The following is a 22,331-nucleotide window of genomic DNA, read 5'->3' as shown; positions in this document are numbered from 1 at the left end:
CTCTCTGTGCTTCCATTTCCTCATCCATATAATGCGGGTAAAAATAGTCTCTACTGCATAGGACCATTGTAGAAATGATGTGACTTAATATACCTAGAACTTGGTACATGGCCTTGCACCTAGTGTTTTACCTGAAAATGTCTATATAATAAGTAATGAATAATTATTAAATAGAATTATAATTTAAAATGAATGCTATAGGTTTTTTAATAAGACCTCATCTAAAATTGTGTGATTTTGATTGTACTGGTCTATATTTTACCTCCAATGAAAGAAAACATTTTCAGTATTCATAGCAATATTTATCAAGTTTAGCCTTCTCTGCATGAACACAAAAGGCTGAATGATTGAAAAAAACTTTACAGGTCAGTTAGCGGAATCGCCTTATTTGTGAGGGTAGGAAGGTCTACGGTGGTTAAGCTGACTTGCCTAGGACAACGCAGATTCTGTGACACGAGGCAGGGACCCTAACACAGTACTTCCGACTCCAAAGCCTTGATGTTTCTACTATACTCTAAGATTATTGTGTACAAATTGGTAAAAACAAAAAGCAAACAAAAAACACAAGAATATATATTTTACAAAAGTTGATTAGGACTGACACTTGGAAATGTATAACGTTACTAAACATAACTTCTTCCTCTGTAAAAGGAAACAAATGCACCCTCACTTTGACTTGGGAAAAATCATCGATATTAAATTACTAGAACCGTACACCCCACCCACAGTTAGAATCAGAAGAAAAATACGGGACACACTTTTGTCCCATTTTCTTCTTACAGGCATCCAACTAGAATATCTTAAAAATGAATTCGTACTTTATTACCTTTCTCAATTTTGAATATATTTTAAGAAATGTCAATTTCTGGGATACCTCCAATTGTGATCCATAACCTGCATTATCAGGAGAATAGAAAGTGTGTTTTATAAGCAATCCACCACAAAGCATTGGTGAGCTGTGGAAGAAAGGAGCAAAGAAATGATGAGTCCATCCTTTGTCTATGTAAATATCATAATTTGTGCAAAGGAATACTATTGGCAATCGCTTCTCAGCCTTTTGGCTAAGATCAAGTGTAGGAATAGTATTGGCAAAAGAATCTTAATTGAATAGATTTCCATACCTTGGGAGATCTGAAACGGCAATTTAGGGTTTCGTTCTTGGAGAAGGCCGACTCCCACTTGCCCTTGAAGTACACAGCGTTCACCAGCACCATGACAGCGGAAGAACTTATGCTACCTTCTTGAAAGATGTTCTTGATTTTGCCTTTTGAAAAACAAGTGGAGGAAAAAAATGTTAAGTTTTAATGTAATTTGTCTAAAAAGACAAGATGAACATGATATTCTTCCTTATGACATAATTAGAATAATAACAATGATATTTGTCATAGCCTATGAGCAATCAATCACTCTGTCCAGAACTCTCTAAATACTTTGTGTGCAAGATTTGGTTTAATCCTCACAAAAGTCTCTGTGGGGTAGGCACTATGATTGTTTCCATTTCCTGTTGAGGATGCTGGAGCACAGAGAGAGTAAGTAATTTTTACATCACACAACAAGAAAGTTACGGCAACAGGATTCCAACCCAGAAAGAGGATTCCCGAAGCCCCTCCTTGCTGGTAAGCCCAAACTACCTTTACCACCTGGACGAGGCCACAGCATTCCAGATATAACTGAACTCCATTCTGTTGAGAGGGCTAATTACTTCCTTCATTCCACATAACAAGATTTTTGCTCGACGTCAACCCTATTCTTGATGCTTGAATCACAACCATGAAAGACATAGTCTTTGCCAACATTGGACTCACAGCCCAGTTCAGGGAGCTGCCCACACTGGTACCATAGTCATGTGCTCAGTGTGCTGTGGGAGCACAGACAAGGGCTGCCCTCTCTGGCTCGGCCCTCTGCTTGAGCTGAGGGTGAGGCGCGAGGTGGAGAGAAATTGCGTATAGCAGAAGCTCTTTATACGAAGACATGGAAGCCTGGAAAAGCACGGTGTGTTTGGGGAAAGCCTAGCACATTCTGATGCATTAGGGAAAGGAGGGTTGGAAAGGTTAGAGGGAGGGGCCAACAATGAAGAGCCTTGAATGTCTGGCAGTAATTTTGGATTATCCTGAAGGCAATGGAAAATGATTGCTGAGGATCCATTGGAAGATAAGAAAGGACAAGGTCATGATGGGTCAGATTTACCTTCCAAAAGGGGTGCTCTGGTAGTGTGCGGAGGATGGGCAAGGGGCAACAAGACTTGGGTGAGTTTGGTGAAATGTTGGCAGCATTCTGAAGTATTCAGCATTAAGAACCAATGCTTACCAAAATGAGAATAATTTTCGGATAGATTTGAATAAAAAAGGAAGAGAAATTAATCATTGGTCCAGATGGAAAAACGTATTAGCAATCTGATACCCTTAAACACTAAACACTAAATAGAGTCCCACTCAGTTATTAGAAAAAGCAATTGCAGGGGCGCCTGGGTGGCCCAGTCAGTTAAGCTTCTGACTTCAGCTCAGGTCGTGGTCTTATGGTTCGTGAGTTTGAGCTCTCATCAGGCTCTCTGCTGCCAGCACAGAGACACTTCAGATCCTCTGTCTCCCTCTCTCTCTCTCTCAAAAATAAAGAAATAAACTTAAAAGAAATAAAAAGCAATTGCATATTTTTTCTTGGTTTGAGAGTAGTGTATTTGAAACATGGGATGGCTAATGGTCAAAGTAACCCTCTACTGAGGTAATGACCAATGAACAAAAAGCAAATTGAGACACCGCACTCTTATTCCCAGGGCTAATTATAGTATGTTTGCATTGAAGAATGCAAGTCATGTCTCATATTTTTGAAACAGAACCAGACTCAGCAAATACATGGGTGTTTTTCAGAGTATAAACCAAGGTCAGCCTTTGGTAAAGAAATGACTCGGTTTGGAATCAACTGATTAGCAAAATAGCAGTGAATACATTTCCTTATTTGTTTTGAACTAAACCAGAACATTTGCAGGAATTCAGTTTTTAGCTGTGCAAGACACTTACCAACCAATTAAGCAATGTACTTTTTCGGGAAGATACTACCTTTGACACATATATTATTTTGATAAATGAAGAGAATTTTAAAATGAAAGATAAACTACGCATCTTGTAGGAGAAGCAATCATATAAAAATACATTTCACAGTAGGATGTCATAATTTTAATGCGATTCTTCAACCCAAGAAGAAAACAGAAAGATACTGGATTAATCATTAGAATGAAATATAATGCTGTGGTCATTGAAAATAATATCCTATAAACCCCTTTTAGTCTTTGTTCACTAACCAGGTGTAAGATAATGAGGATAATTGAGTATATTAATTCAGCTTGTCGCTAATTTTTGAAATGGTCATAATAAAATCAGTATTTGTCTCACAGGATTCTTTCTCAATCCAATGAGATAATGTAATAATAGATAAGATTTCTGAAAAGTATAAAGCATTCCCATTATTAAAATTACTCAAAACCACATTGTGGACAAATACTAAAGCAATTTTCTTTCTTTTTTATTTAATAATATATTGTATTTAACCAGTATGTCTCAAATATTATCATTCCACCATATAAGAAGTAGAAAAATTATTAAGGGTTATGTTTACATTCTTTATTTCATACTTGGTCTATGCAATTAAATGGTTATGAAAAATTGCAAAGTCGCCTGTAAAAATGTCAGAGATAGAATGTGAAGAAGAAAATCTAGACACAGATGTGAACATAAACTATGAACATAACTAGGTCAACCTATTCCTTATGCATAAGGCCAAGGACTAGAATAGAACATGGGAAAATGAAGCCAGTGATTTGTTGAGGTGCTAGGATTGTGAGGAATTTTTGCTCCCCATTTTTTAATGTGAGTGAAAAAAACATAAAATTTATCATCTAACAGGTCAGTGGCATTAATGGTAAACATTTTGTTGTATACCACATATTCAGAACTCATCTCACAAAACTGAAACTCTAAATGCACCGAACAACTCCCCTTTAAGCACCAACCCCCAGCCCTTGGTAACCACCATTCTATTTTTTTTTTAATTGAAGTATAACTAACATACAGTGTTTTATTCCTTTCAGGTATACAATATAATGATTCAACAAGTCTACGCATTACTCAGTGCTCATCAAGATAAGTGTATCTTAACTCCCTCCACCTATTTCATACTCACACCTGCCTCCCCTCTGGCAACCATTAGTTTGTTCACTGTAGTTAAAAGTCTGGTCGTTTGTTTGTATCTTTTTTCTTTATTTGTTTTGTTTTTTAAATTCAACATATGAGTGAAATCATAATATTTGTCTTTCTCTGTCTCACTTATTTCAGTTAGCATAATACCCGCTAGGTTCACCCACATTGGTGCAAATGGTAAGATCTCATTCTTTTTTATAGCTTAGTAATACTCTTATCTATCTATCTATCTATCTATCTCTCTATCTAGTATCTCTATCTAGATATAGATACATATACCACAGATTCTTTATTAATCTCCTGATGGGCACATGGGCTGCTTCCATAACTTGGCTACTGTTAATAATGCTGCAGTAACCACAGGCGTGCATATATCTTTTCAAATTAGTGTTTTTGTTTTCTTTGGGTAAATACCCAGGAGTGAGTGGAATTACTGGGTCATATTGATAATTCTGTTTTTAACTTTTTGAAGAACCTCCATGCTGTTTTCCACAGTGGCTGCACCAATTTGCTTCCCACCAACAGTGCACGAGCAATTTTCTTTTTTAAAAAAATTTTTTTTCAACGTTTTTTATTTATTTTTGGGACAGAGAGAGACAGAGCATGAACGAGGGAGGGGCAGAGAGAGAGGGAGACACAGAATCAGAAACAGGCTCCAGGCTCTGAGCCATCAGCCCAGAGCCCGACGCGGGGCTCGAACTCACGGACCGCGAGATTGTGACCTGGCTGAAGTCGGACGCTTAACCGACTGCGCCACCCAGGCGCCCCTGCACGAGCAATTTTCAATAACAGCAATCATTACATTGGATTAGGACGAACTGTTTCCTTTCACGTCTTACAAAAGACTTCCAGCTCTAAAGTTGGCCATTCTCAGGATTCACATACCACTGACAAATCTTTTAGAAAAATAGGGTTGCACTCACCATGTGTCTCATTTTCAATCCATTTATTAATTTTATATCTGGTATCTTCTACATCATTTGTAAAGTCAACTCGTTCCACTCTGGCATTGTATAATTTTTCAGCACACTCAATATAGTTCTAAAAAACATAAATAATCACAGTAATAAGTAAGTCTCTAAGCAATACACAGCTCTTGCATTTACACCATTAACTAAGCATATAACAAATCTGTTTTTGAACTCGTCTCTTTATTTCCACCATCTTACTCGAGGACTCATTCCTCACTCAAAGAGGAGGAAACATGGCTAGAAATATGAAAATATGGCTGGAAGGGGAGCTGGAAAGCCTGCAACTGAATTTGCACAGCAAGCACGCTATTTGAACGGAAGTTTATCTGAAATGGATTAGGGGAGGCTAACAGCCACTACGACTAAAGCCCACTCCCTTGGCTTTACCACTGCTTTCTCATCGCAAACACTTCAACAGCCTCCTAGCTTGCCTCCCTTGCTCGCACCACCCCCTTCATACTGAAAGCAGTAGGAAGGCTTCCGGGTTACTTCCTGCACTTAAGATACAGCCCAAGCCCCTAGACTTGCCTGTACTTGAAAGAAACGGAGTTGGGGCGCCTGGCTGGCTTAGTCAGAGGAGCATGTGACTCTTGAGCCCCACATTGGGTATAGAGCTTATTTAAATAAATAAAACTGAAAGAAAGAAAGAAAGAAAGAAAGAAAGAAAGAAAGAAAGAAAGAAAGGAAGACGTGAAGTTGAGGAGGAAGAGCAGAAAAGGCGAGCCCTCCAGGCAGCAGTACCCTCAGGGGAGTAAGAGGATCTTTGCACACTCAGGAGCCCAGCAGGAGCTTGTGATGCCTGAAGCCTATGGTGAATGGGGCAGATGGAGGCACAAGCCAGGACAGAGGAAGAGCATGTCTTGTCTCCTTGGATAAGGAGCTTTTGTTTTATTTTAGGGAGAGTTATTGAAAGGATGTAAAGAGGAGAGTAATGTAATTAAATGTGCATTTTGTAAAGGTGACTCTGAAATCAGCCTAGGAAAAACAATGGATTGGAGAAGGAGGAACCTGTTAAAATGTCCTTAGAGTTTATCCCGAGGGATATAGAAAGGTCCTGAATTGAGGCAGCGAGTAGACTCAAATTGGAAGTTGCCTGAGGGCAAAACTCTAGAGAACACTCCTATTTCAGAGATGAGTAGACAAATAAAGATAAACAAAGGAAATGGAGATAAAGGAGAAGATAGAAAAACAGGAGAAATCAATGCCACAGAAACCACGAAAGGGGAAAGTTTTCGGGGTTGCTACAGTAGTGTGGAACACTAAGGAGGCAGATAAGATCAAAACTTTGCCAAGAGCCCATAGCCCGGTGTCCACTGGAAGCCATTAGTCACCTTGGTAAGAGAAGCTTCAGGAGAAGTAGAAGGTAGAAGGTGTATTGCAATAGAGAGAGCAGTGAGAGAGGGTGGAAAACGGATTCTGCCTATACAGAAGCTTGATTGGAGAAGCTTGATTTTTCAAGCTTAGATTGACAGAGTGAGATGTACAGAAAAGGGAAGAGAATCATGGGGTAGCTTTAAAAAAAGAAAAGGAGAGAAAAATTTAGAAGATGTGTACCTGGAGCACATTTACATGCTATGAGGAAGAAGACAGTAGAGTGAAGAGATTCCAGAAAAATACTGCTAGAAACATGTCACCAAGCAACTGGGGGTGAAGAGGCAAAAAGAAATGGATGAATTATCCATTAAACAAAGTATCCCCTCTGAAAATGAAGGGAAGGGGAAAGGGGGCAGGGTGTGAGTTAGATGTGGATCCCCCCGATGGCCTCTATTTTCTTTGTCAAGTAAAAGACAAGTGAGGATGGGAATTTATTGCTTAAAAGTGAAAACACAGGGGCGCCTGGGTGGCGCAGTCGGTTAAGCGTCCGACTTCAGCCAGGTCACGATCTCGCGGTCTGTGAGTTCAAGCCCCGCGTCAGGCTCTGGGCTGATGGCTCTGAGCCTGGAGCCTGTTTCCGATTCTGTGTCTCCCTCTCTCTCTGCCCCTCCCCCGTTCATGCTCTGTCTCTCTCTGTCCCAAAAATAAATAAAAAAAAAAACGTTGAAAAAAAATTAAAAAAAAAAAGTGAAAACACATTATTCTGAGGTGGATGTGCTTCTACCTGTAGAAGAGAAGTTGAAACGTAAGACAACTCATGTCCAATCCTTTGCCTCCATATACAATTTGTTCCATGAACGTATATAATGTGTACATCTTTAAGAAAAAGTCATACTGTTGCTTTGTCTCTTGAAAATTCCTCCATTAACTTTAAGATCACATTGCCTATCTAGGACAAAATATTCATCCTGTGTATATTACAACATATATTTCATTTCAGTATTAAATTAATTTTCTCTTAAAGAAAAAGACATTTGAAAGTTGAAAGTGCTTGTGTCAGGTATGGAAACTATTTTTGGGTACATGGTAAACGATTGGAAGATTTAGGATCAAGTCCCAGTCTGTGGTCATGACCAGGTGGAGAGCAGTGGGGTGGTGGGGGTGAGAGGGGGGGCGAGCAGAGCCATCCCTTCCCTCTGGCTGGTCATTCCAGGAGCCCAGAGCGGCCGCTCCAAGGAGCAAAGGGGTGTCACCCTGAGGTCTCGGGCAACCCCTCATGATCCAGACATCCACCCACCCAAAGGCAGTGGTTGAAATCCTGTTACTGTGGTGATTCTCTGACCAGGGGAGGCAGCAAGTATACTGAAGAAAGCCCAGGCTTTTTTCCACTAAATCCCACGACTTCCTGTCCTCACATGGGCTCCCACAGCACTGGGCCCTTCTGCTCCAGGGCCAACTAGAAAAATCTAAGGCATCAGAGACCTGGAGCTCATGGCACAGACCTAGTTGAAACTGATGGTGGCAATAAGAGGTTGTTGGGAAATTGAGAGAAGCAGAAGAGATTTCAATAACTGTTGTGAGGAATGGGAGAAAGAAATGACCATGAGCACACAGCTGTCGGTCCGCACTGAGAACACCTAGCTAGGCTGGGAGCCCAGGGTGTTGCGGTGGTGACCACATATCCAGGCGTGGCACAAGTGTCACGTAGGAGCTGAGGTGCACCTGCTGAGAGAAGTCATGCGGTTGATCCAGGTGGGGTTCTGTTGGGGGAAAGAGAGAGCTGATATGTTGAGAGCCGATGCAGAGAGGGAAAAATTGCAGAACTCGGTCAGCGCAAGTTGAAGAACAGGTAGAGTGTGCATGAAATAATGAAAGACTGAGAAGTATGGGATGATGTGGCCACTAAGGGGAAACTCAAGTTGTAGATTTCAGGAGTGCAACATTCCGGGCGTTGATGAGTTTCAGGGTGTGGCTTGAGCATTTGTTACTGTAATGGGAGAGAGAGAGGGTCAGGAGACTATAAGGAGGGAAGGTGACCTCACAGCTGGGTGTCACAGGACACTGAACTTACCCAAAATGATAGCAGAGCTTGGGGGAGTAATGGAATGACATCCTCAGAGGTCTGACCAAGAGACATTTAGCATGGATTTGGGGAGGAGGGAGAAAGTATCAGAGATGGTGGTTAGGTCTTCTATGCTACCTTACTTTTTGTAAAGATAATTTATACATTATTATTATCTTCATCAATTCTCATAGACTCATCCATATTCAGATATGAGTAAAAAAAAACTGTTGTCAAACAAAATGTAAAAAAATTGGAGATGATCTATCTTTGTACTGATCGGACAACTGAAAGTTAACAATAGTTACATCATTAATCAAAACTAGTTTTTATGGGGCGCCTGGATGGCTCAGTCAATTAAGCATCCGATTCTTGGTATCGGCTCAGGTCATCTCATGCATGGTTTGTGAGTTCAAGCCCTGCATTGGGCTCTGTGCTGACAGCATCGAGCCTTCTTGGAATTCTCTCTCTCTGCCCCTCCCCTACTCATGCTCTGTCCCTCTCTCAAAATAGAGAAACTTTTTAAAAGTTCTCATTTTATTTTATTTTTTATTTTTGAGAGAGAGCGTGAACACAAGCAGGGGAAGGTCAGAGGGAGAGAGAGAGGAGAGAGAGACAGAGAGAGAGAGAGAGAGAGAGAGAGAGAGAGAATCTTAAGCAGGCTCCACACTCTGCGAGGAGCCCAGTTTGGGACTCAGTCTCCTGAACCGTGAGATCATGACCTGAGCTGAAATCAAGAGCCAGACACTTAACCAACTAAGCCATCCAGGCACCCCCAAAAAGGACTCTTTAGAATAACTACCTCTACTTGTAAATGTCTGGGAGGGAAAAGATGGCAGTGTGTCTATTTTCCATGTTCATGGTCAGATCTCGCGTTCACAGTGCTTCTGGGTGCCCTGCTCCCTACACACACTAAGTGCTGGATAAGGGAACCCGGATGTGTGCTGTGAATAGTAACATGATAGACACTTCAACTTCCTGTTCAACAGAGTTGGCAGTCCCTCAGGAACTCGGCAGTATGTGTGGGAAAAGAGACACAAAATGTGGATCTGAACATACAGGGTGGCCCCTGTAAAGCTTGTGTGGGCTTCTTCTTGGAAAGATTAAAAAACAAAGTGGCTTCATGCCTCATAATTGGCAGGCTGCCAAAGGGTTGGGAGTGGCGTCAGAAGGGGGCAAAGAATCCGTGTGGGTGACAGACAGAGGAGACGATGATGGTTGGGTGGAACACAGAATGCTGGCAAAGATACAAGTGGAGATTAGCCCGGAGAGGGCATGGAAGCAAAGCTTTACGGTTGTCTGACAAGTGGAGAATTAAAAGGGAGAACACACACGCCCTGAAAATCATGGGCACTGCATCTGCTTGAATGCATCTACTAACCAGCTTCCGGTGGTCACAGCAGCGATGGCTCGAAGGCATGGATCGAGCACAGTGGCACAGAGAACACAGTGTGGGTCTCCCTGGTCCTTGGGTGAGTGGGATGCCACAGCAACTGCTCAGACTTCACGAGCAGTATGAGCAATTCACCTGCTGACCTCGAGTGAACCATATCCCTGCCTCTATCCAGCCCGATCTGCCCCCCTGCCAGGGTCCTTACCTGCCTAAGTCCCCCACAAGGGGCTCTTGTAAGTGATCGCCCTGCAAAGCTACTGCTGGCAGGAGAGATCACGGGGCACAGCTGAGAACAGAGGAGGTGAACTCAGCTGTGGGGATGCACAGCGATCCCAGGATCACAGAGCTTAGAGGAAAAGTGGGTAGACTTTTTCCGCTGCCCACGGACAACCCTAAATGAGCTGCCTTCTCCTTCCACCCGATTATAGATCTGCCTCACTGCCAGAGAGCACTGTCTCTTCTGGTTTTGGAGCCTCTCAGTCTGGTGACCCTGAACGTGGGGATCCCTCAGCTAAAGAAGTAAAGCTGTACTCTGGAAACACAGTGATGATATTTCAAAGATATCTGGGAACATGATTAGCCGCTATAAGAAACAAAAAAAATCACCATTGTCTGGCTCTGTAGAAAGACACAAGCCCTTTTACAGATGATGGATCGAACAAGACTAGGATCCAGAGTGGAAATAACCTTGTGACATGGGAAGCTGCACTTACCTTGTGAAAGTCAAACACTTTTTCTGCAAAAAGACCATTGGCAATGCTGAGCTCATAGTCCCTATGGGATGTGTTTATGTCGGAGAGAACTCTCTTCAGTTGAGACTGAAGTCCTGGCTGTTATTGAAAAGATTTATAAAAAAATGTGTTATGGGATGGCAAATATATCCACGCTCTCATTTACACATGAAATAAAACATGTATATTGTGCTATAAAAGAACTGAAAAAGAATGATGCTCATAAAAGCAGCAATGCCACAGAAATTTACGATTTCTTGCCCTTCTCAGAATAGTATCTGTGATCAAAGTTAATTAAAAGTTTTACTAAAATAATTAACCTCAGAATAAAATTCTTAACAGCAGATAATGAATCTGCCTCATATGTGTGCTAAATAATTCATTTTACCTCTCTAAGTTGGCCATGGATATCGAAGGATAAAAGCAAAACATTTAGTTCCATACTGTCTTGCCAAAATCCAGCCAACACATGGTGAAATATTGGGAAATTACCAATTAACAAGTAAATTATCAAAACTTGTTCCTGAGATACCACAATATGGCAATCCGAGTGAGACACACTCTTCTGCTTTGAGGAGACAGCGAGCATAATTAAATACATCGGCGAGACAGTAATTTCTCGAATTTTAGCCCCACATTCCCCTTCCCTAGAAGAACGTATTGTCTTTACCTGAGTGTTAGAAGAGTTTCCCCGTCCTGAGACCCTGTGGAAGTGAAGTATCTGCAGACAGGAAAGGAGAAAAGCGGTTACCAGGTCCCGATGAACGAGAAGAGACCCCACAGAACCAAGCAAGGAAGATACTTCATTGTTAACGGCTGTATCTGTGTGTGTGCTTATTAGCACACCGGGCAGCAGGGACAGGTGCAGCCACCCTACTGACATGGTTAGAACACAGATTACTCGGGGCAAGTGCCACCAGCCGGCAGAGTTAATAAATTGATGGCTACAAAATGAAATGTGTTTGATAACTATTTTGGTTTGCTCATTCTGGTGGAACAATCTTACAATTACTCACTGACTAAACGTAGACAAGGATCAAAACGAATCACATAAAAAACTGAAATCAAATAAAAAACTTTGGGGCGCCTGGGTGGCTCAGTGGGTTAAGTGTCTGACTTCGGCTCAGGTCACGATCTCGTGGTTCACGAGTTTGAGCCCCGCGTCGGGCTCTGTGCTGACAACTCCAAGTCTGAAGCCTGCTTCGGATTCTGTGTCTCCCTCTCTCTCTCTCTGCCCTTACCCTGCTCATGCTCTCCTTCTCCCTCCCTCTCTCTCTCTCTCAAAAATAAACAGACATTAAAAAAAATGGAAACTTTATTTACCTACGTGGCGGCCAAGATTATGGCTAATTACGTAGGCACCAAGACGGAAAAGGGAGAAGTAGTTACTGAACATCTAGGAAATCCTAAATGCGAAGCGAAATTGGGACTTGAGAGATGTAATTTCAGCTTCTGCAATTATTTGGAATTAAATCATTTTAGGTGTTTACTTTTCCAGTGTGGCTCTTATAATCCCAGTGCTCTCATAATTGCTATTCTGCCCAAGCTTTAATGTTCTGTTGCACTTTATCCGAATTTCCCCAGGCCCTTATGTCCACAGGATCTGAAATGCAAAACAGCTTCTCATAAAGTGTTCTACGCATATGATATTCATTTATGCAACTGTCGGGAGCAAACCGAATGTGTTCTGCCTCCCAGGCGTGGGTGGATGATACACAGAAACAGCTAAGATTTTCTGTAAGAAAGATGTAGGTTTTTCCTGAAGGGCTCATATGTGCTACATTTGAACAATATCCCTAGTGGGAGGTGGAGGGAGGGAGAAGGGGTGAAGTCCATTAGAAATTACGCATGGGAATTTAATTAAGTCAGTGCTGCTATCAGTGCCTCTGTGCAGGCTTTCAACTTCAAGGCTTCAGAGCCCTAATCAATAGCACCATCTTACTGGGTAGGAGAAAATGGAACAGCTCAGTAAAATATATGAAAACGTATGAAGGCTATGAGTGTCACTGTTAGTCTCAACAGGTCATGGAGAATTGGAGCCTACCTCAATTTCTACATCCTCTTAATCTGGAAGAATAATTAATGAGATGGAGTGAGAGATAAGGCACAGGTAACAAGGCACATTCAATACACAAATTGGTAGTCAGTTTAAAATTCACTAGCGGGGTCTTTGCAGGCATCAAGGCACCATGCCTGGCGACGAGGGGATCATCCCGCCATCCCTCACCCCCCAGGACTGTGCCATTGTGGAGCATGAAAACTATCAGCCTCCTTTCTCATTTTGCCTTGACATTGGATAGACGGGTATTTGGGAATATATGGATGTACCAGAAACATAAACTATCGTGGGACAGGGTCAGGACTCAAAAATGCAAACGTCTTTCCTGAACTAACTTTTGTGGAACCCAAGCAATGTTATAAAAGGTGTCTGAATCCCTAGAAGTCATCCTTGTTAAGTTTTTGAATGAAGCTTTAACAAGCACATTTAACATCATTCTTTCATCATTTCTAATTTTAACCTATTTTGATAATGATCTGGCCATCTCTTCTGATATTCCCAACTGGCTTTTAGTAAACCTGACTGGTACAATATTGAGGTGATACGTACATGTTTTTACATTTTCAAAAACTCTAAGAAATTGTACATTCAACAATAAAACTGCCATGACTAAAGATGAACAGGGACACTAGTAAATAGTCAAGTGTAATAAATATGAAATAAAATATCAAAGGGCATAGATATCACAATCCAACATGCTAGCAGTCCTGTGGTCTCATATTCCCTGACTGACCCATGTAGGAAAATCAAAATTTCTTTTTCACGTTCATAACCGGTAACATATTCAGATAACGACAAACAAGGAAAATCCTGGATCTATACAACGTAAGATATTTCAGGATCTTTGGATTGAGGGTAAAAAAAAAAAAAAAAAGACTGGGGCGCCTGGGTGGCTCAGTCAGTTAAGCATCTGACTTCGGGTCAGGTCCTTATCTTGCAGTTCGGGAGTTCGGGCCCCGCTTTGGGCTCTGGGTTGACAGCTCAGAGCCTGAAGGCTGCTTCAGGTTCTGTGTCTCCTTCTCTCTCTGCCCTTCCCCCACCTCACGCTCTGTCTCTCAAAAATAAATAAACATTAAAAAATTTTTTTTCCAAACAAACAAAAAAAAGACTATGAATTATCTGCATCCCAACGGACTTCTTTCTACCTGTGTATTCTTGCCAAATGATAAAACTATTATGTCTTCTCACAGAAGTGGCAGAATAAGTAACATATTACAGTGATTATTTTTGAAATGTTTTTGGTAAAACCCAATTGTTTTAGAAACTTCAAATTTGCCTAACTTTTAAAAAACACTGTGATATAAAGACATGATTTAAGACAAAAATTTATGACATACTTTATTTCAATGAAATGTTATATGAGAGAAAGGAGAGGAAGTAGGCATCTCAAAGAAAACAAAACTAAATTTTAGAACCCATTGTATTTAAAAAACACAGTAATATCAGAGCTAAATGAAAAAATATGAACCTGAACACATGATCTTGTAAATAAATGTACTTTTCTGCTTTTTCACTCAAATGGGAATCAGCCTGCTATGTCACCTGAACTCCACTGAATTGATTGCAGATTTCATGCCGATTCTGCGTTTCAGTACTGTTATCCACTAAAGGAATCACATCTTTGCTGAGAGTAGCTGACCAGTCTTGAACCAAGGAAATTCAGGACAGGCCCAGAACACCAGGTCAGGTAGCAAAGATTTAGAGTCATCTCAAAGGACTGTTTAAAAAGGACAAGTTTAGGGGACACCTGGGTGGCTCAGTCGGTTTAGTGTCTGACTCTTGATTTTGGCTCGGGTCATGACCTCACAGGTCCCGGGATTGAGTCCCATGTTGGGCTCTGTGCTGACAGTGAGAAGCGTGCTTGAGATCCTCTCTCTCTCTCTCTCTCTCTCTCTCTCTCTCTCTCTTTCTCTCTCTCTCTTTCTGCCACTCCCCTGCTCACTCGCTGTCTCTCAAATAAAAATAAATTTTAAAAACAAAAAAAGGGACAAGTTTAAAGGGATTTCTCCTGGCCCAACTGTGACCATCCGAGCATCAAAAATAAAAAATAAGAATGACCACTGGTCCATGGCAATGCTTAAGAGAGACAGATAAATGGATTCCACAGAGACTAAACTGATCAAATATACATATGTGACACACAGTACCAAGTGTCGGGCACTGCGACAAGAAACTAACTGGGCCAGGGTTGTGGGGGCGAGAGGGGGAAGCTAAACAATCGATTTCCAAGGAGGTATACTGCAGAGGACTAAATATTTGTACAAATGAGTTATGTGAATGGTTTTGTGCCTACAGTTGTCATTTTTTTCCTCTTACATACTTCTTTTTTTTTTATTTTTTAAATTTATTTTGACAGAGAGAGAGAGAGCAGGGGAAGGGCAGAGAGGGAGAGAGGGTCCTCTTACCTGTTTCTTATAAGAGGTTGTAAGAGCAGGGGCTATAAAAAGTAATTCAGGAAAGGCACTGATCCCATCAGTGACTATAAAAGAGCAGACCCCAGCAATACAGGCTCTTTGAATTCACTGTGACCCACCACCCAAGGGTTGACTGGTCCCGCCAGGCAGCTTGGGAGGGGGGCAGGAGAGGGGCTCGCAAAGAGACCTCAGGAAATGAATCAGGCAATAGCCCAAGAAAGTTCCTAACCTGACATCATACAATAACAAGTAACTGTGTCTTCTGTCGTGTTAAAAGCATGGTGTTTCATCATACGTGTGAAGTCTCCACGTCTTTGGAATAGAAACACCTTTTAAGCTATTTTTTAAGTGGATACCAACAAGCCCCCCCTCCCCCCCCCCCACCACCCTATAGTTTACAGGTAAGGATACTGAGGCTAACACAGATGAACTAATTTTCCCAAACCAGAATTTGGATCTAATTTTCTAACTCCAAGACCAAGTTGCCTTCCTTGGTTCTAAAGCATTATGTACTTATACTAATGAATGAATACATTTTTATTAGTGGCTAGGTTCCCCCCCACCCCCCGCCAAGGGCTTTATATTTATCAAAGCACTAACTTCATAAAAACTGAGGCTTTGTAATAATGTACTTCGGGCTGCATTTCAGTTCGGTGGCTTTAGGGAGAATGGTTCTCGACTCTTTTGATTCTGCCTCCTGGGGGATATCTGGCAATATGTGGAGACATTTTTGCTTCTCACTACTGGAAAGAGGTACCCGAAGGGTATCTAGTGGGCAAAGCCCCTCACAATGAAGAACTATCTGGCCCAAAATGTCCAAGGTTTTGAAACCCTGATTTAGAAGGTCACCCTGAATTTGAATCATAGCTCTGCCACTTGCTAGTCAAGATGGCACGGGAACACACAAAATCAAGGTAATATTACCTACTCTGATGTCATTGCGAGCAGCAAATAAGATATCTGTAGAGCCCAGCCCAGAGCCTGACACTGACGAAGTTCTCAGCAGTTATAGCTGCTGTCATCGCATTAAAGCTGCTCAGTGTACTTGGCTGGGACTCACTCCGGCTCTTGGAAAAAAATGGCATTCTGAGGCCATCCTGGTTATTCCCTAGCAGCAAATATTCACTGAGCTATCGGGAGAGAGAAATGAATTATTCTAATGAGTAATTCTAAATTACCTGCACAAACACTCTTTAACAAGTGCTTAGTTGTGAAAGGTTACAACACGGACCAGCTTCCTCTAGCTCCAATTTATGAACGAAAATAATGGGGGGAACGAGGGGGCAGAAAGGGATGACAAAGACCTCCACGTGCAGCGTGGACCTGCTGTCTCACCTGCCATCGAGCTCCTACAACTCCCGAGAGGAGAGGGAAACCATGATCGTTTCACTTCCCCGTCCAGCCTGGTTCGGGGTAGTGTACGAAGGGTAACGTAAAAAGCGCTTTCTACGGCTGTTGGTGACAATGTGAAAACCACTCAGGTAGGCTGCTGTTACCTGGAATGTACTATTGCATCATTTGTGCCCAGGTCATTCATGTTTAAGTTGGGACTCTGGCATCTTCTGGTTGTGCTTCTTTCTCATCTACTTCTACTCAGGCACTGGCTCCCAAGCCTTCGCGTGCACCTGCAGAGTTTATTAAACCACAGATTGCTGGGCTCCATCCCCATAATCTCTGATTCACTAGGTCTCAGGTGGGGTCCAAGCATTTGCATTCCTAACAAATTCTCCAGGGGGCACCTGGGTGGCTCAGTCGGTTAGGCGTCTGACTTCGGCTCAGGTCATGATCTCGCGGTTCGTGAGTTCGAGCCCTGCGTCGGGCTCCGTGCTGACAGCTCAGAGCCTGGAGCCTGCTTAGGATTCTGTGTCTCCCTCTCTCTCTGCCCCTCCCCTGCTTGCGCTCTGTCTCTGTCTCTCTCTCTCTCTCTCAAAAATAAATAAACACTAACAAGTTCTCCAGGTGATGCTGATGCAGCTGGTCTAGGAAACACACTTGGGAGAACCACTTGACCAAGGTAAAGAATCAAAGCGACAGTTCTGAGAATATTCCTGTTGTCTCTCATCTCAAACCCAAGCGCTAGGACCAGTGTGTGTCCTTCGCCTCCTTGAGATGGCCTCATTTACATGGGACCATTGCAGTAAAATATGCTCTTGCAGAAAACAATCTACCCTAAAAGATTCATCGCCGCAACCACGGGCAGTGGCACAACCCGAGACTGACCTTATCAATCTGAGAAGCACAGTCACCTCGTGCACCCAAACGGACCAGGGCCAGGGCAGTGAAGATGCTCAGAGAAGAAAAGAACACATTTCCATTCCCTTGACTGTTATCCATCTCTCTGAACAGGTTGATGCAAAACTCTGCATTTGCTGCAGCAAGGGAGGCCATTGCGGAACGGTGTGCAGCCTAGAGAAGGCAGAGAAACGGGATGAGTTCCAAGTACACCCTCTGGACGTAAGAAGGTTTTTATATTCATCTGTTGTATTAGATCTGAAGCTTCATTTCTTCAGCCTTGGAGGTAACCATCAAATAACTTAGAACAAAAAGAAAACGACTTCCTCTGGTCCAGTGTCCTTGTTACCAACAACTCTAAAACGATCCCTCCTGGCAACATCATGATACATTCACCTTTTTTACACGAACACACGTTAGTGCAGTGTCTCCATGTCTCTGCCTCTGCTCTCCTACTCACATCCAGGACGGATTCCCACTTGTCCTCGATGGGGCATTTCTAGCACCGGTGGCCTCAGACAGTTCTGTTCTCACCTCCTAAGCAGACCCCCTCCTGGGGCCGTTTAGTGAATCACCTCAACTTCCTAAGCTGAAATAGAGCAAAAGTGCTCTTTGCAGTAAAACAAATATTAGGACATTAGACAGTCTATTAAAGAAGCTATAGTCCTTGCTTTCTAAATCTGTAGTTTTGAAAAAGGTTAACATTTGGAGATTGAACACATAATTTCCTACTCTCCAGTATAGCCACCATACATGTGCTTAGAGTGATCCTATATCCTAACTCTTTTCAGGACTTCCCCAATTTCAAATATTATGCATCCTTAATCCTGTAGTTGTTATTTTCACACCTTTTTCTAATTTAGGGGGAATGGAAATGCTATTAACCATATTATGAATCACAAACATGCACATGACCTTCCAACACAGAGGTCTATCTCTTACCCGAGAACCTAAGGTATAACAGCTAATTTAGAATCTAGGATGAAAATGAGGCTGTCTTCAAATTCTTGATAATGTTTCCGAAATATAGAAGGCAGCCACCGGCATGGAATTCTTCAGGTATCTGCTCTGGCATTTCTTTGCAGACTTTTTCCACAATGCTCAAACTGATCCCCAGTCCCACAGGTGGGGTTGCCCTGACTAAATGGATTAACATGGATCCTCCAAATTACTCTCCTTGAATATTCTGTGACATTACACCTAATGGTGTGGTAGGTTCCAAGAGTCCCTTAAGGGACCCACTGCTAATCCCAAACTTGTTACTAACAGATGTATGACCTGGGTCAAGTCTTTCACTTCCGTAACCTTCTAAATTTCATCTTATTCAGGGTTGCCTGGGTGGCCCCGTCGGTTAAGTGTCCAACTTTGGCTCAGGTCATGATCTCGTGGTTCGTGAGTTCGAGCCCGGCGTTGGGCTGTGTGCTGACAGCTCAGAGCCTGGAGCCTGCTTTGGATTCTCTCTCTCTCTCTCTCTCTCTCTCTCTCTCTCTCTCTCTCTCTCTTTCTCCCTGTTCCCTGCTTGTGCTCTGTCTCTCTCTCTCTTTCTCTCTCAGAATACACATTTAAAAAGTTTTTTTAAAATAAATCAATAAATGATTTTTTTTCTTCCTAAAAGACCACAAATTGGACATTTCCAGAGTGTTCCTGAGGAACCCATATTCAACACTTCATAGTTTCAAGAGAACATCACTGAGGCACAAGGCCATATATGATGCTGTTTTGCAAGGTCAACTTCAGCTTTCATAATAGGTCTCCACTCCTCAGTTATGCCCCCAGAAATACAGGGTGAAAAAATCATTCACACTCAAACACTCTTCACTCCAAGAAAGAACATCTATGTTTTTCAATAGCTATCCAGAAAATGTAATGATTTCACATCACATCCATGTAAACTAGGGAGAAGAGCAGTGGCAGCTGTGACTTTAAGAACAGAAGAAACCCCTTCCTTCTAGCAAAAGAGAGAAGGAACCAGAAAAAGGAGAGGACATGGGATGAGACATGTTGGACAGCTTTATCTAATGAGCAGCACTGGCAGGGACTAAGCCCCCCGACTTTTCAGGGACTCAAAGTCACATTTTACATCGAAAGGTAAGTATTGTTTCTAAAATACTTTTAAAAATGACAAAATTGAAATTAATGAATATACAGGTAAATATCCTTAAATTGAAACATAAGTTGGTTTCTATATTAAATTTTTTACTCATAAGAAGTTCTTTAATGTTAGAGAGAAACGGTGTGCTGGGCTCTCTCTTTAAACTATTTCCAAGACTTCAGGTCGATTGCTGAAAAGCACAGTAAATGAAATTATTCACTCTTAGGAAAGTAATTTTAAAAGCAAAATTATAGGGGTGCCTGGGTGGCGCAGTCGGTTAAGCGTCCGACTTCGGCCAGGTCACGATCTCGCGGTCCGTGAGTTCGAGCCCCGCGTCGGGCTCTGGGCTGATGGCTCAGAGCCTGGAGCATGTTTCAGATTCTGTGTCTCCCTCTCTCTCTGCCCCTCCCCCATTCATGCTCTGTCTCTCTCTGTCTCTCTCTGTCCCAAAAATAAATAAACGTTGAAAAAAAATTTTTTTTAAAAAAAGCAAAATTATAATAATCATTTCCAAATATTCACAGTGAAAATTAGAGGATTGTGGGTTCATTTTGATACATTCTAAAGAATATATTTGGTATATTCAATATAATTTGAATCTTTAAGACCTGATAAATTGAAAGATTTAAAAATGGCCCTGTTTGGGGACCCGCCCGTGTGTCCAAATGGGGTCTGGAAGCTACTTGGTGGTATATACTAACGTAGAACAAAATTTCAGTGCTCTTTTCTTTGGTCAAGCCCCGATTCTTCTCGAGGCTTTATAAAAGTAAAGGGTGAGGGGGTGAGGGGAGAACTTTTCGTGTTTTTAAAAATCATTTCTTAAATTATTTTCTAAGCAATAACCATGAATATTCATTTTCTGATTTTTTAATCATCCTGGTGACTTTTCACAAAGCTATCACCATATTGAAGAGAAGCTACAAGGAATGTGTTCACTGAGGCAACTGAGTACACATTTTTATGAGTTAGATAAATTTTATGGCAGAGAATAACCATCCTAGATAAATACTTAAAAATGAATTCAGACTTTCCGAGTTCTAAATTTTCAAGCAATGACTTTTAAAATGATAAACGGTGGGGCACCTGAGTGGCTCAGTCAGTTAAGCGACTGACTTCGGCTCAGGTCATGATCTCACAGTTTGTGTGTTCAAGCCCCTCATCAGGCTTTGTGCTGACAGCTCAGAGCCTGGAGCCTGCTTTGGATTCTGTGTCTCCCTCTCTTTCTGCCCTTACCCCACTCATTCTCTCTCTCTCTCTCTCTCTCAAATATATATAAACTTCAAAATTAATTAATTAATGGTACCAGATCACTTATCCTTAAACATTCCTGTACAGACATGTTTATGCATTTTGAAAATAAATGCCAATAGTATGTTTCCACTTCACATACTTGTTTTTATCTTTCTCTATGCAGGTGCACGGTTAGTTTCCAGGAATGAAAACAAGATTCTTTCCTTCTCTTTTGATATAAAGTCTAAATCCCATTGGCAAATAGATAACTATATTTAAGGTCAAATTACTTTTTATACACTCCCCAGATTCCATCTGGTGACATGAATAAATACTAGCATTAGTATTTATTGGAGTATTATTTCCTTATTATTATAAGGAAAAGTGTGATTTTCCTTTCTCCTATAATTACTTTGCATAGCATCTTTTAAAGAAATAAACAAGCACCAACAGAAATAAGTTAATACGCACAAGTATCCAGTGATTTGGGTCCCAGTTAAATAACTGAAGGAAGTTGAGGAAGAAAATAAGTTACGTGAAACCACAGAAAATGTCAGCATGACTCTACCCATTAGGCCATGGTCCCGACATAGCAACGAAGGAATATTCTTTCCAAATCATGACAGAATCTGGCTTCAGATTAATTTTTCATTCCACTAAAGATATACTGTATTCTTACATTCTTTACACAAACATTTTAGTTTAATGTACAGACATGAAATTTACAATTTACAGGTTAACACAAACTAACAAAGACTCATGATGGTTTTTAAATCCCAAACATCCAAGTTAAGGATCTAAAAGTCCACAGGAGCCCAAAGCCCATTCGCTTACTTAATGGTATATTTCAATCCAAGAAATGTGCTATCCTTCTTAACTACATTTTTCATGTCAAAACAAAAGGATACAAATGTTCTCACTGAAGTTTTTTAAGTCTAATAAAAGGCAAGAAAAATAATTTTTAAATAAAGCATAGGAAAAACTAGGGACAAAACACACTAAAAAACCCCATGAAATTATAGTGATATTTTATGGACCCAAACTTACTATACTTGATTGATAAATAATGTGCCTTAAATGATTGATCAAAATATTACCTGATCTCAGGATAATTTTGTTTATACAAGGAAAAGCAATCTTACTTCATGGTACATTGTTGAAGAAAATAAAAACTCCTATAGTTACTGAATTAGAATACACATACGGGGGGGGGGGGAAGCAGTAGGTAAAAACTACTATTGAGCATGCTTAATTTTTATTCCTATCATAGAAATCAGATGTAAGGCTATCAGTAGTTACTTTTCTACCCAAGTATTTTCAAATCTATTTCTTTCAGAATATGGTTTCAAATTTTGATAACTCTGTCATCAAAAACCTTGCTGAGTGATTTTTAAAGTTCAGTTCTCATCTCAAAACTTAGTATATTCCAACCCATAATGCCTTGGAGAAAAACATTGGAATACAGAATCTAGATTTGTACAGAATTCCCCACTTGCTATTTGTTTCTCTATTCCAAAATGGAATATGAGGTATTCAACTTGTCGCTGATCCCCTGCATGATGGTGCCTGCCATCCTCCCCACGACACCACATACACTCAGCCATAGACAAGCCAGAAGACAGAGAAGCTGACGACAGAACTAG

General features: G+C 41.3%; 1 protein-coding gene and 1 pseudogene across 2 annotated transcripts in view; one reads left to right on the top strand and one right to left on the bottom strand.

The window, feature by feature from the left end:
* The window catches only part of SERPINB7 (serpin family B member 7), a 53,004-nt gene that overhangs the window by 4,265 nt on the left and 26,408 nt on the right, over nt 1-22,331 (bottom strand). For both annotated transcript variants that reach the window (XM_043559048.1, XM_043559047.1), the window contains exons 2-6: nt 17,355-17,540; nt 11,332-11,382; nt 10,644-10,760; nt 5,114-5,231; nt 1,122-1,264 (exon numbers count right to left, since the gene is read on the bottom strand). In XM_043559048.1, coding sequence (XP_043414983.1) covers nt 1,122-1,264; nt 5,114-5,231; nt 10,644-10,760; nt 11,332-11,382; nt 17,355-17,522 — 597 coding nt within the window. In that variant the 5' untranslated portion in view covers nt 17,523-17,540. The remainder of the gene's footprint in view (nt 1-1,121; nt 1,265-5,113; nt 5,232-10,643; nt 10,761-11,331; nt 11,383-17,354; nt 17,541-22,331) is intronic.
* Nucleotides 1,042-1,179, top strand: LOC122471100 (annotated as a pseudogene).

This window comes from Prionailurus bengalensis, chromosome D3 (assembly GCF_016509475.1).
Source record: "Prionailurus bengalensis isolate Pbe53 chromosome D3, Fcat_Pben_1.1_paternal_pri, whole genome shotgun sequence".
Classification (NCBI taxonomy): domain Eukaryota; kingdom Metazoa; phylum Chordata; class Mammalia; order Carnivora; family Felidae; genus Prionailurus; species Prionailurus bengalensis.
Note: the sequence above shows the minus strand (reverse complement) of the source record. Positions and strands in the feature narration are given on the sequence as shown.